Raw genomic sequence first — 13,730 nt, forward strand, 5'->3', positions numbered from 1 at the left:
TTCCATTTCCCTGTCTGCAGTTTACTACAGTGTCTTTAACATTTTCATTATTGTTTCAGTCCTGTGTGAGGAAAGCTGAACTATTAGGTGGTTATCTCAAACAGATGCACTAGTTTCCTTGAACTTCCCAGTGTCGTAGTTTGAAATAATGAAGTTTATCTTTACTCATATTCCTGTGTTCAACTGAGCTTCTTTAGCAGATAAATCCATCTTTCTTCTGTTTGCAGGAAATGAATGGAGTTCTAAAGAACATGCTTTCAGAGTGGTTCTCGACAGGATTCCTGAACTTGGAAAGGGTCACTTGGCAATCGCCTTGTGAAGTACTCCAGAAAATTAGCGAGTAAGTGCTAAAAGTTGCAAACACTCAGTGGAGAGGTGATAAAATGCTTGTGACTGCACAGATCACTATTTTCAAGATACTGAAAGGCAAAGTATAAATAAGGAATAGGTGCACTTCACATACTTCAGAGCATATTGTTTAAAACCAAATTAAGGAAACAGCAAAGGGGATCATTTGTCCCATAATTTGGTTCTTCAGCTCACACACTGCCCTTGTAGCCTGCTGTCTTTTCTTCCAAGCTTCTCAACTACTTTTCCCACTTCCCCTTACATTTGTGTTCAGATTCATTCAAGGATTTAGTCATCTCAGTTGGATATCCTATAGCGAACAGAAAGTGGAAGTAAAATCTCATATATGTAATAAGCATATCCCAAAGAAAAGTAGAGAGTGGGTGTGCAATGTGCCTTTACCATCTGCTTTGTCACAGTTTGCAGATGAATTTTACTTCTTTCACTTACGCATCCTGATTCTCCCTTTTTGACTAGAGTTTTGCCACTGACATCACTGGGAAAAGTACTGCGCTTGTAGGGCTGGCAGCTGATCCCTGTTTCTAAATGAAAAAAAAATACGTAATTTTACTTTGTTTTTATTTTCTCATTGAGTTCTGAAGCTGTGCATCCTGTTAGAAACTGGGTTGATATGAAGCGTCGAGTTGGGTCATATAGAAGATGCTACTTTTTTTCTCACTGTGCAATCCCAGGAGAACCACTGATAGTCTTGCATGTTGCACTAACCAGTGATATCTCCAGCAGCATCCAGGTACAGTCACTGATGCATTTAGTAGACAGCAAAGTGCTCTAATTGCAGTGCACTTCCTTTAAAGTCTGTAATTCCTTATAATTTAAGAATATTCGGGTTTGTTTGGGTTTTTTAAGAGATGAAAGAATTGGCATTTAAACATTACAGGGTTATTCTGTCTATTTTCTGTATTATGTTATTTGACATTTTGAGGGTTTGCTCAAGTGCAAGAAGAATAACAAAAGATATATTTAAGAAAAGATAGCAAATGAGATTAAAACTTCAAAGCAGTGGTGATTACTTCTGAAAGTTTTAAACCGTGTTACAATTATTTTCCTCACTTGCTAATGGATAAGCAGCTCTTCATTATACTTTTTGATTAGATTTTTGTTGTTTCTCACAGAGAGTAATGAATAAACAGTGGGGAAAAGTGTTAACAAGTTTGCAAGTTAAGAAGAAAGACGCTCTCTGCCATAATGATGGTAATAACTACTACTAATTTTTTTTCATTCTCATTTTCCCAGGCCATAGTGAAAGAGGTGCCACCTTTAGAAACAGAAGATACAGACAAAATTACAACAGCAATTTTCTACTCGATCAGTTTGACTCAGCAGGGACTGCAGGGTGTGGAACTTGGGACTTACCTCATCAAGCGGGTTGTAAAAGAGCTGCAGGTATGTGTGGCAGGGTGTACTTAACATGCTGTTTGGCCAACATGCTCCCCTCACATTGCTGTTTTAGTTTCCATTTTGTGTCATTGCTCAAGTCAAGGAACTGCTTGGTCTTCCCCTACACTTGCAGCTTCTTTCCAGATCAGCCTTTGAAGATGTGTAAAGAATGGTTGGAAGAACATTTTCTGCTGTTGGCGAATGTCTGCCACATGTAGATATTGTTCCATAGTTGGTATGTACTGTGTGACTTACTTGTGTTTGCCCAGTCATGTGCATAGGGTGCTGAAAAGTCAAATTTAGTACATTTCTATTGAAGGTAGCTTTGATATGGCTGTATTTTGCACTGTAGTGTATTACAAGATTCACTACCGTGTCTCAGTTGAGTGAGCTAAGCCTGCAACCAGGGTTCCTTCCAGGCCCTGATCAACATAATCTCTTTGCAATGTACCCAACTGTTACTTTTTCAAAATCTTACAGCTGCTCCAGTAACAGAAGTACTTCCTGTACATTAATTAATTAGTGTTCTTGTTTGTTATACTGAGTTGCCCCTGGTTATATATGCAGTTTGAATACCTGCCTTGAATGTGTCTGTTTAAATACGAAACAACCAACCAACCAACCCAAAAAAAAAAACCCAACAAAAAAAAAAAAGCACAAAGATTTCTTTGCCCAGGCATTTCTTGCAATGTAGTAGAGAAGATGTGTTTAACATTTGAAAGTCACAGGAATCAGTTACTTTATCCAAGTCAGTTCTGTGAATTTAATATCATTGCATGCTATGGGATTATTCTTAATAGATTTAGGATTTGTTGTAGAAGCTTCTTGCAAGGAACTGGAGAAAGGAATGAAAATTAATTTATATATGGAGTGGTGTGAAAGAGACAGTCATTTCTGTGTTGAGTACTTTGTTTACTACTTAAATTACTAACAAAACTACCACTTAAAAATAATGATCACTACTTGTGCCAAGTTCATTGTTCCAACATCTGGAATAGTAATGGTGTTTGGAAAATTGTCTGTGATTTAGAACTTCAGTTCTACTTACAAAAATAACTGAAAATTGGATGCACCAAATTTCTGCTTCTACAAAATGATTGCTTAGGCAACTACTGAATCATAGCTGGCTGCCCTAAAGTATAGTATTTTATTATGATTTCATATTGTTTTGTTTTATATAGATATTTTAGCTAAATTCTGTTGCTTTTTGCCTTCAAAATGGCTTTTATATTAACTGTCTAAAGTGCAGTCATCCAGGTGTAATTAGGCCATGTCATCTGTCTGATTTCTGAGAGAAATTAGAACAAATTCATGCTGTTCTCTGCTTTCAAATTTGAAAAGTAATTTCTGGATAATTGAGTTGCTTTCATAAAATAACTCTTGACAATATATTTGTCCATCACTAAACACTTACAACACTAGAAAAGTTACAAGTTCTAAAGGAAAAGAAAGTTCTAAAATTTGATGTGGCCAACAGAAGTATGGGTTTCTTATTTACACTTATGACAAAGTTTCTACATGTCAGCATTGTAAAGTCCAGCTCTTTTTCCATGTTCATCGAGTACATGATGAATAGGAAACACTTTGGCTGAGACGCCTTTAAATACATTCTAATCATAAAATTATTGCTTCAAGCTTAAGTAATGCATTTGATACTGACAGCTGAAGTGCTTTCCATGCAATGCCAAAGATGGAGGTTTTCCTCCCTACTGAGTTATGATGCACTGCTTTAATGTTATGAAAAATGTGCTGCTGCTAGTAAGGTTTTATATGACAAACTGGAGGTGTACTTAGTTGACTATGAAATTGTATCAAAACTTGAACTGCCTTTTTGTATTAATTCTATATCTATATACTAAAGATACAACAACCTCTACACCATTCCTTTTCTTGATGATAAACCTTGTTGGTGTACCACCATGGGGTCAAAAAAAGACGTGAAGGATAATCCAGTAGTGTTTATGGTGGATGTGGTTCTCTAATAGTTTTTTTTCCACTCTTTGATGTTGTTAATACTTTTTCCCTGTCTCTTCTTCCCACTCCTTGACGTTTTCTTCGTCATCATTCCAAAATACTGTTCTTGAATTCATTGTCTTGAATTCTGCAAGAACCATCTCCCATTACATATTTTACATTTTGTGAAATGACCCTGAACCATCACACTGCTGTTATCAGAATTATGTGATGCACTTCTATAGTGCCTCCTTTAGTTGTAAACATTGTGTCTCCCATCTAAGTAGACTTCACCTTTCAGTGGAGAGAAGCCCTTTGTATTTCAGCTTCAAAATACTTACTCTGAAATTTCCACGAAGTTAGATTGTTCAGACCAGAGGCAGGGCGTATCATGAGTAATACTATTGGCAGCCTTTGTTACCTTCCTCCCAGAATTCTGGAAGTCCAGCTTCAGTGCATTGATTGCACACACGTGTTCTCTTTCTTTCTGGTCTGCTGTAAGTAAAGGACTTTCCAAGGTTGTCTGTGCTCAGGTTGGACATAATTCTTCTGAGCAGCATTATAGTCATTTACTTTAAAAGGGACAAATGGTATAGCAGTAGTGCTGAGTTGACTTGGTGGCAGCAGCTGAAACAATATGGCCTCAGCAAAAACCCCTTGGGTCAGAAATCACATCTCATTAAGCAAGCTTCCAGCAGCCTCTGTAAAATAGATAGTTGAGGTCTCTGATAGGAAGAGGATATTTTACCTAACCTTTGGATGGCTTTGCAATAAACAAATCTTCTTTTAAAGTGCTGCTAAATCACCAAGTGATCCAGGTTGCATAAGTTGAGACTTTTTAATTTAACTGATAATAAAATGCATTGGGAAGAGGAGACGGCTTTGAAGGCATCAAGAATTTTGCTTTTCATTTTATCTGAATCATTGATGATTAATACACTTTTATAACTTGTCGTCTGTTTGAGTTAACTTCTGTGGATACATGCTTGATCTGCAGAATGTTATTTCATTTGCGTTTTCCCAAGGCACTGCAAACTCTTTAAACTTTTTTTATCCTCTACTGAAAATCCTTCATCTGACTTTGCCTTAACTTAACCTGCTGGGACACTTCTACTTGTAACCTCAAAACTGAATTCTCAGCTGTCATTCTTCGTAAGAAAAACTCCAAATTGGACCTGTCATGAATGTATCATTAGACCAGAAGAAGACACACACTAAGTTATACATATGCTAGTAGCCACTCTGTTTTCCCACCATTGAAGCCTTTACTTGGCAAGATTTTTAAAAACTATTTGGAAACATCGATCAAGTAGGTACCTACAATATGAAGTTATGTCTATAAATTCAATTAGTACCAGATTCCTTAAAGTCTCATTCATGGACAATTAAGATAGAGCTTAATTTTTTAGAAATCATAGAATCCCAGCCTGGTTTGTGTTGGAAGGGACCTTAAAGCTCATCCAGCCCCAACCGCCTTCCATGGGCAGGGACACTTTCCACTAGAGCAGGTTGCTCCAAGCCCCTGTGTCCAACCTGGCCTTGAACACTGCCAGGAATGGGACAAAATCTTCTGGCTAATTTGTGTGAACTGGTCACATACACTGTGTAGGGTGGCACTTCTCACCTTCAGAGAATGTCAAGTACAGATTCCCTCACAAAAATATGTCTGGCAAATGGGTTTTTATTAGAACTCTTAGGGAAACTGCAGTGGTAGAGGCTCTGAGAAAGATTACAACCCTCAGTGTTAAGCACTGTTAGTTTGAGGCATCGCGTAGAATTTATTGGCCCCTGGTCTTGAGTCTTTCACTAATCTTAAGCAGATGGAGGACATACTGAGTTTGAGTCACAGAAATGGGTCCTCAGTTTCATCTCTTTATATGTGCATTGTTAGCAGTTTGAATCCTTAATCTCTGCCTAGACGTTGTGATTTGGCAAGTATAGTAATATAATTGGCTGAAGGGGAGAGGTATAATGGAGATTAGAATAGGACCTTGTGTCACATACAGAGGGCATCCTGGAGAAAGTGAGCTGCTGTAATTGGGAGATTTTTCTTTCTTTGGTAGTTGCTTCACAAAAGTTTGCTACACAAATAATACAGAAGGTTTTTGTAAACAGGCTTCCATTATTTTCTGAGCATATCCTGTTTGCATTAGTTTGGGTAAGCAGTAGGATGAATTCATTAGTCCATTGTGTAGTCTCTTGGTTATATTAATGTATATAAAGCAAGGAACAGACAACAGAAATAATTTCTTGTAGTCCTTAATTTAAGCTTGTATTGTTCCCAGAAACGAATTGGATTTTGAAACTATTTCAGACAACTAGCAAGAAAACAAACAAACCCCAAATTGGACACTGGAAAACAAGCAAGCAGATGCTTTTTTAGCGAGCTGATAGGTGCTGGTGAATGCGGAGACAGATTTCTCGCTAGACAGACATTTAATTCAGAATGTGTTTATAGCCACTCTAAATGGTCTCTAGCTCTGCAGAAGGTACATCATAGCAATTCAGTCTGCAGATGACAGACACAGATAACTGTGGTGAAGCCTTTGAGAAAACTGCTTAGAATTTTATAGCTTGTGGCATTTGGGGGAGAAAACTGATAGCTACTATGTAACTCAATAGAAGTGCTTAACAATTGGTGGCAGATTTTAGCTTTCTGGTTGGGCTGTTGATAATTGCTACCTTAATTTAATCTAGGTGACCTGGGGAGATCATAATTTCCAAAACACACTTTGCTTTCATTGATGAAAAATGTGACCTTGGACTACTGCTTTCAGAATGCGAGACAGCTTCAGATAAGATATGGATAATAGGAGAAATCTGCACTCTCCTGTAATGAAAAAAACACAAATAAATAAGAGACAACCAAACCCAGAAATCCAGCCCAAAACAAAATGAGCAGCTGTTTCTTAATGGTGTGTGGGTTTCTGACAGGAAAATAAACATTAATGGATCTCCACCAATAGTCTTAGAAACTAGCACATCAATTTACCAGCAACATAAATGTGCACACTCCCCTGAATCTATTTATTTTTCTACAAGAAATGGCTGCTCAGATAAGCTCCTACACTCAAGCATTTATCAGATATGTAGTAATCTGTACTGTAGCTTCAAAATGGGATCACTTTCATATGTCTTATGTGTCCTGATAAGTAAAAAATATGCACAACTTTACATTGTGTGTTTATTGATAGAGTAGGAGGAACTAAATTCCTGTTAAATATTCTGTGTTGGTGAACAGGTCACTCCTGAATGTGAACGGGGCACGAAGAGCAGTCAACATCACAAGGAAGCAAAATGTTGGTTCCTTAAGTAGCAATTTAGCAGTGATTGTTACTAATCCACAAATATGGGAAGAAATCCTTCAGTCCTGCTTGTAGCCTTGGGTATGATGTATAGATACCCTCTGGGCTTTGCAGCGAGGAGGTGAAGTTGGCGTTGTTACTCTGTGGAAGCTTAGCTCCTGTGTGAAGTGTTCAGTAGCAAAACAATATTTTCAGGCACTGTACTTTCTTAGCAGTGATGGTGCAGGAAACTTCCAGACTTGACTTTGGTAAGCAGCCTTTTCTTTTGGTCCAGTCACGCTTTCCTTTTACCTGAAAGAAGAGTTTTTGCTTCTTGAATTTCAGCATTACCTCGTTTTTTTCTCTCAGGTTTTATCCACAAACACCTGTGAAGAGTTCTTGAAAGAGACCTAAGCAATATGTTCTTAAAGGCAGTATCTTTTCTAGGACAAGTTATATGGTTGGAAAAAAAGGAAAACTTGAAGGGAATATAATCCCATCTTCAGGTCAGAAAGAAATACATCCTGAATTCCTTGAATCCCTTCCTAGAGGAAAATAGCCTCTAACAACCTTTTTCTTTTCTTTTTTTTTCTTCCTTTTCACCCAAGCAGCACAATAGTAATGTCTGTACTCCCTCTATAGCACATCTAGGATTTCTCATTGATAGATGATTAATTTGAAAACTTTTACCAGTCTATTCCTTTCTCTTGTGTTCTCTGTGTTACGGACTAAAGAGGAACTTTAAAGCACAACAGGAAGGAAGACACAAAGAATGAAGCCCCATTTTGAAATCCAGTCTTTTTTGGGGGGAGTTTGCTGCTTCTTAAGGAAGATGATGTGGAAAGGGTACTTCTCGTTATAGATTACAGGCTCGTGTTTCTGTACTTTAAGGTTCATTTGGAGGTCTGTCATATCTTAGACGGTTGCTGAGTTGTCATCCATCATTATTGTGTGGACAAGCAGGAGGGTGCTGGATCACTGAATCTTCGGAAGGGCATTGTGGCCCTCCCTTCTGGTCACAAATTCATCTAACTGCAGTGAGAGCAGGCACGCCAAAAGTCAGATTACTTGGCAGCAGACTGTCTCAGCAGTGAAGCTACCGCTGGGTGCAGCAGGGTTGCCACTGGACAGCTCTCAGTGCACTGATGGAGAAATTAAGGTAGCAAGTGATGCTGCTTGTTACCATCTTGACAAAACTGAAAACTATCAGCTTTTTCTCCAGGAACAACTATCTTGAAGTATTTTTCCAGTCTCCTTTAAAAATTTGCTTCTGTGCCATCTTTCTCTCTTTTACTTCTCCAGGAGGTCTGTGGTTTTGGGCTCGAAGTGTTGTCTGTAATAGGAGCTAGTGTTGAATCAAGGAAAGTGTAGTTGACAAGGGGGCAGCTGAGCATGGCTCTCCTCTGCCATACTAATTAAGATCCTGCTGCTTTAAAGAAAAGTATATTCCAGATGTGATGATTAGACAGACTTCTTGATTTAGAATCACTACAGGGAGGAGATGAAAGGTGACCAAAGGAAGATTTAGTGAGTGCATTTGATTTCTGTCTTCAAGTTTTGTAAAGTTATTTTGAATTAATTTGTGGATAAATAATGTTTATAATCCATGGGGAAGTATTTAGTGTGGGGTTGGGAACGGAAAGATTTTTTTTAAAGTCTGTAGAGTTGCTTTGATCTATTCTCATTTTTGTTCTCATTTTTGCCCTTTTCCTGCCCCCAAATATGTATTTTTAATTACTGTAGCCATTGCTCTCTTTTCAGAAGCAGAGGGGAAACGCCTTTGGAAAGGCTGAACTGTCTAATCCAAGAAACATTCTTTTAATTAAAGCATATTTTCTACATCCATGGCTTTTGTAGCCATGGTCTGCAGTAAGGGCACAACCCTAGTAGACTTTTGTTTTATAGATGCTATATTCTCTAAAATTGTACAGAGAGGTGCTAAGATATCAGCAGAATCTGCCTTCCACAGACATCACTTTCTGTATCTTTTCTGTATATGTAGCTTTACAAATGATATTTTTTCTTTTATGAAGTGCATATGCAATCTTGTTACAGACTTACGCTTCAGAATTACTCTTAAAAATAAAATATCATCGTGTCCTTTAGTGAAAAAATCACAGGAGATGAGCTTTGGTAGTATTGCACTCTGACCATAGTAGCAATAGCAGTTGAGAATATGATACAGTTGGGATCTCCTGGGTGCTCTAGTTACAGAAATGGTTGTTTTGTTCAATAACATACAGAAATGAGAGGCTTTATAGAATAATTTGGTTTTTCCTTTATCCAGTTCCCTAAGGAGATGAGATAGAACGTGTTTCTTTGTAACTTGGTCTTTCTTGTTCATGTCTGGTCTCAGAAGAAGAGCTCTTTGCCTTGCATATCTCTGTGATACTTAAAGAACTTCAGCTAAGGGGAGCAAGTGAGGTTAGCCAGTTTATACAATTATAAGTCACAAAACTGCAGAGGTGGTAGATTGGAGCTGGCTGGTGTTTTGTAATGCTGGAAGCCAGCAGGACAGCAGTAAGCTATTTGGGAAGCTCTCTGTGGGAAGGAAAAAGATGTAAATAACTGGCTGAATGTTATTCCAGTTATCAAAGGTATTAGAGATGGTGCTTGGCTCCAGCCTGTGCTCCTGGCTTCTGCATCCTCATGGCACAGCACGCAGATGGCAGCGTGGTGTGCTGCGCAGCGGTACCTAAGGATGCAGCAGCGCAGGTACAATTCCAACAAGCCAGCAGCATGTGTTCCATTAACACTTGCTAGTGTGAGGTAGCATCTGAGCGGTGATGACTTTTTAATGGTTATCTTGGTAACACTCAAAGTAGAAAAGAAGCATTTTGTAGTAGTTTAAAGACAATTTTCTGTTGACATTAAGACATTTCTGTAATGTTGATAAATGTTTTGGTTTTTACCACTTCTTCATATATGAACAGTAATTAAAACAACACTGTGATTGTTTCAGTTCAGCTCAATCTTCCCTCTGTTCCTTGCATCCCTGTTCCTTCAGCAAGGTTGAGTGATGTAACTTTTGTTAATTCCAAGTGACAGTGAGTTTAACAACCTTCCCTATTCATCTTTGGAACATTGATGTGATCCAGAACTAATACACGTTATGTATTTTGCTTTATGTGATCACATAGTTAACAGTTTTTACTCATAAATTAGTAGGAGTGGAAAAGTTTTATTTTGTTAACCGAGTATTAAACTGAGTGAATTTGGGGGGATTTTTTACTGCAACTATGTATCTCTAACCTTGCTGTTTTATCAGTGTAGTTTATTGTTTGGGAATAGCATAAAAAGTAGATAGCCTGTATAAAAAGCCCCTCTTTAAAATCTTCAGGACTTACTTCTTTCCGTTAAAATCTAGAAATAAGTTCCTCTCCTGATTTTACAGTAGACTGAAATAATAAACTGCTTTTCATTTGAAAAAAGATAGCTACATATAAAAATTATATTTGGTGAGCTTTTTACATATGATGTTCGAAAGCTTTTGAAAACTTGTATGTTTAAAGTTTTTGATGCCTCCAAATAACTTCTTTATGGCATGTGATTGTGTTCGTTGATTTCTGCCTGTGAAATGCTATACCAGAACGTAGGGTTGGTAAGTACTGCAGAAGTACTTTTAAATAGATTATGTGTGTGGAATATAGTTCAGTCAGGGTTAAAACTTCCTTTGTTCTCAAGTGCTATCTAGGCACTAACCTGTTTGGCTGATGGTCTTTTGTTTTTGTCTGTGTGTTAATTCTCAGAATCCCCAGTTGTCACTTGACATCAAGTAAAAAGGTATCAGCTGTTCTTTCACTCAGAACTTCTCATTGTCAATTGTGACAACACTCATGATTTATTTTCTTTTTCCCTCTCTCCTGTTGTCTGCAGAAAGAACTTCCTCACATAAAAGCTTTTTCTACTCTTTCACCAATCCCGGGATTCACAAAATGGCTTGTTGGTCTCCTCTCCTCACAAGCAAAAGAACTGGAAAGAAATGAACTTTTTACAGAATCAGAATGGCAAGAAATCTCTGAGATCACAGGAGACACTACTACTGAAACACTGAAGAAGATCTTAAATAACAATGAGTGGGTGCGATCAGAGAAATTAGTTCAAGTGCTCCGTTCACCATTTATGAGACTCTGTGCCTGGTACTTGTATGGAGAGAAACATCGTGGCTATGCCCTTAATCCAGTAGCAAATTTTCATCTTCAGAATGGTTCTGTGATGTGGCGGATAAACTGGATGGCGGACACAAGCCCTCGGGGCATTGCTGCTTCTTGTGGCATGATGGTAAACTATCGGTACTTCTTAGAGGATACAGCCAGCAATAGTGCAGCATACCTGGGCAGTAAACAAATTAAAGCCTCAGAGCAGGTTCTTTCCTTGGTGTCTCAATTCCAGCAAAACAGCAAGCTTTAATTACATATTATGAGAACTAAGGACGAGTGTTCCTCACCCATAAGGAGCTGTAATAATTTACTCAGCACAGTGCAATGAAAAGTTACCTAGATTCCCAGTCGTCTTGCTTATCTTGCCATATACTCGAAACCTGATTGACTGTGATTGAGCCACTGCAAGTTCTAGATATCCATTATGTGCAGATGGGTTGGAGGTATGTATTAAAGGGCAAGTAAAATTCTCCCAGTCAGTTACAGTTCAGTGGTAACTTGGATGGAAAATGCTTGAGCTGTACCATTAGTCTTGATAATAAACTTGTGTAAACTGTGTCTTTGAAAGGAGCTGCACATCTTTGTCATAATAGTAGTGTATATAGTTCAGTACCAAAGTACCTGGAAAGAAGTACTGAATGAAGGTGAATTTTTTTCTCAAAAACATTAGCAAAACACTAATCTGCAATTTTATTTCAATGATACCTGTCTTTTTCACCCTCAAAAACTCTTATGTAAAACCTCTTGGTATTTTTCAAACCCGCTAAAAATCTCATTGGATTCTTGCTTTGCTCTAAAATCAGGGTCTCTCAGTACAGCAGTATGTAGTATTAGAGTATGTAGTATTATATTTGCATTTTTGTCTGCTGAAGTATAATGAGCAAGAAGGAAGTGCTCAAATACAAATAAGAGAGACTGATACTTCGGAATCAATTGAGAAGTGTCCAAATATGTATATTATACTTTGTCTCTGGAAATGTTTTGAGTTGATAGGGAGCTCTTTTAATAAAGAGGTATCTGTGACCTGCAAACCAATAAAACAATATTTCTCACTAAATCCTGTCTTGTATATTTTCAGTGTGCACCTTTCTTCACTTAAGAGCCCTCCTTCAAAAATTGTATCACCACAGCAGGACCATCTTAACAGAATTTCATGCTGTTTTGTAATTTCTGATTTATTTACAATTAAAATGTAGCTGTCTACAGTTTAGAATATCAGACCTGTATCAGAATATCAGAATGAACAAACCACTCACACATTGCTTTTGCTTTTGTATGTAGCACATGCATTTTTGTAATCAGTTTTTGGTACAGAGCCTTAGGATGAACATAGGTGCATAGTTGTATTGGTACTGAAATTTTCACCATGCAGATTTCTACAAGACTCACTACTTCTGTTTTAACAGGTCAGAAGATGACTTCATTCTTCTCTTGGCTTTTCTAAGCTTTATGAACTTCAGGTTTCAAGGTGAAATTTAGCTGCTTATATAAATATGTACAAGCCATTCTTGCCTGGGAGGAATAAATAAAGAACCCTCTTTCCTTGTTATGTTAAGCTCTTCAAGTTTGAGGAAACCAGGTCACTTACTTAAAATGAAAGAGTTCTGAAAATACAATGATTTTGAAAGATTTTTTTCATGTTGAAACAGAAACTTAGAGGGCAATTAAATGTGCATCCACCTGGCCATAGTTCAAAAAGAGCTAACGCTCTTGCTTTACTGCAGATGGAAATAGAGCGTCATCCTATATTCTTAACAGCTGGACTCAAAGGATAATGAGATTTTTCCACTTGGAGCCCCAGAAAAATGTATGAGAATTGGTTCAGTGACATGAAGTAAGAGTAGCTTCTGAGGAAGAAAAAGCAAAGCTTTTGACACTTCATTAACACTTCAATTATTTCTCTAGACCACTGGCTTCTTGTATCTAATACGGACATTACAGGTACATGGATCTTCCCTCAGCTTAAGGGAAGCAGTCATACCTCTTTTTTAGTTCCTACCAATCTTAGGAAGATACATACTGGTATTCAGGCATGTCAAATCAGGAGTTTCTCTCAACTTCAGACCTTGTACCCTGTGGTTCCAGGATTTTGAACCAGTGTAGTTCATTTGCACATCGTGAACAGGTCCACCCTTTCTGCCCCACCTCAGGCACATGCCACATTCTGTAGCTGTTGAATTACTAGTCACTCCTGCATTAGCAGCCAGTTTAATTTACTGGTATCCACAGGAGCTGTTCTAAGGTGTTTGAGGTGTGGGGCTGAGAAGCAGATTATAGACAAGGATGTAGCAGCATCTTACTGGAGCTATTATGGATGGGTACGTTTGTTGCATGACATCTGTTTTCCATCACAACCCTAGCGCCTACAGAGTTATTTCCTTTCAAACAGTTGTTACAGTTTTAGTTATTGGTTGTGTTTTGCTTTCTGAGGTCACTTCATCTGTTACATTGATAAGTTAGCAATGTGAGGCCACAGTGAGTTCTGTACCAGAATCACAGTACAAATTCAAGTGCAAAAGGGCCATTTGAAGATGAAGGTGGGACAGTCTGCTCGTAAAAGCCATCAGCTGTTAAGTGCTGTTAGTGT

General features: G+C 38.0%; 1 protein-coding gene across 1 annotated transcript; it reads left to right on the forward strand.

The window, feature by feature from the left end:
• Positions 1-227: 227 nt before the first annotated feature.
• MLYCD (malonyl-CoA decarboxylase) lies at positions 228-11,448 on the forward strand (the record flags this gene model as incomplete). The annotated part of the gene is made up of 4 exons (XM_010014461.1): positions 228-340; positions 943-1,099; positions 1,603-1,752; positions 10,860-11,448. Coding segments are annotated over 4 exons (954 nt in total), but the record flags the coding sequence as incomplete, so codon positions are not given.
• Between the last annotated feature and the right edge of the window lie 2,282 nt (positions 11,449-13,730).

Source organism: Nestor notabilis, unplaced genomic scaffold (genome assembly GCF_000696875.1).
Source record: "Nestor notabilis isolate BGI_N333 unplaced genomic scaffold, ASM69687v1 scaffold24745, whole genome shotgun sequence".
Lineage (NCBI taxonomy): Eukaryota > Metazoa > Chordata > Aves > Psittaciformes > Psittacidae > Nestor > Nestor notabilis.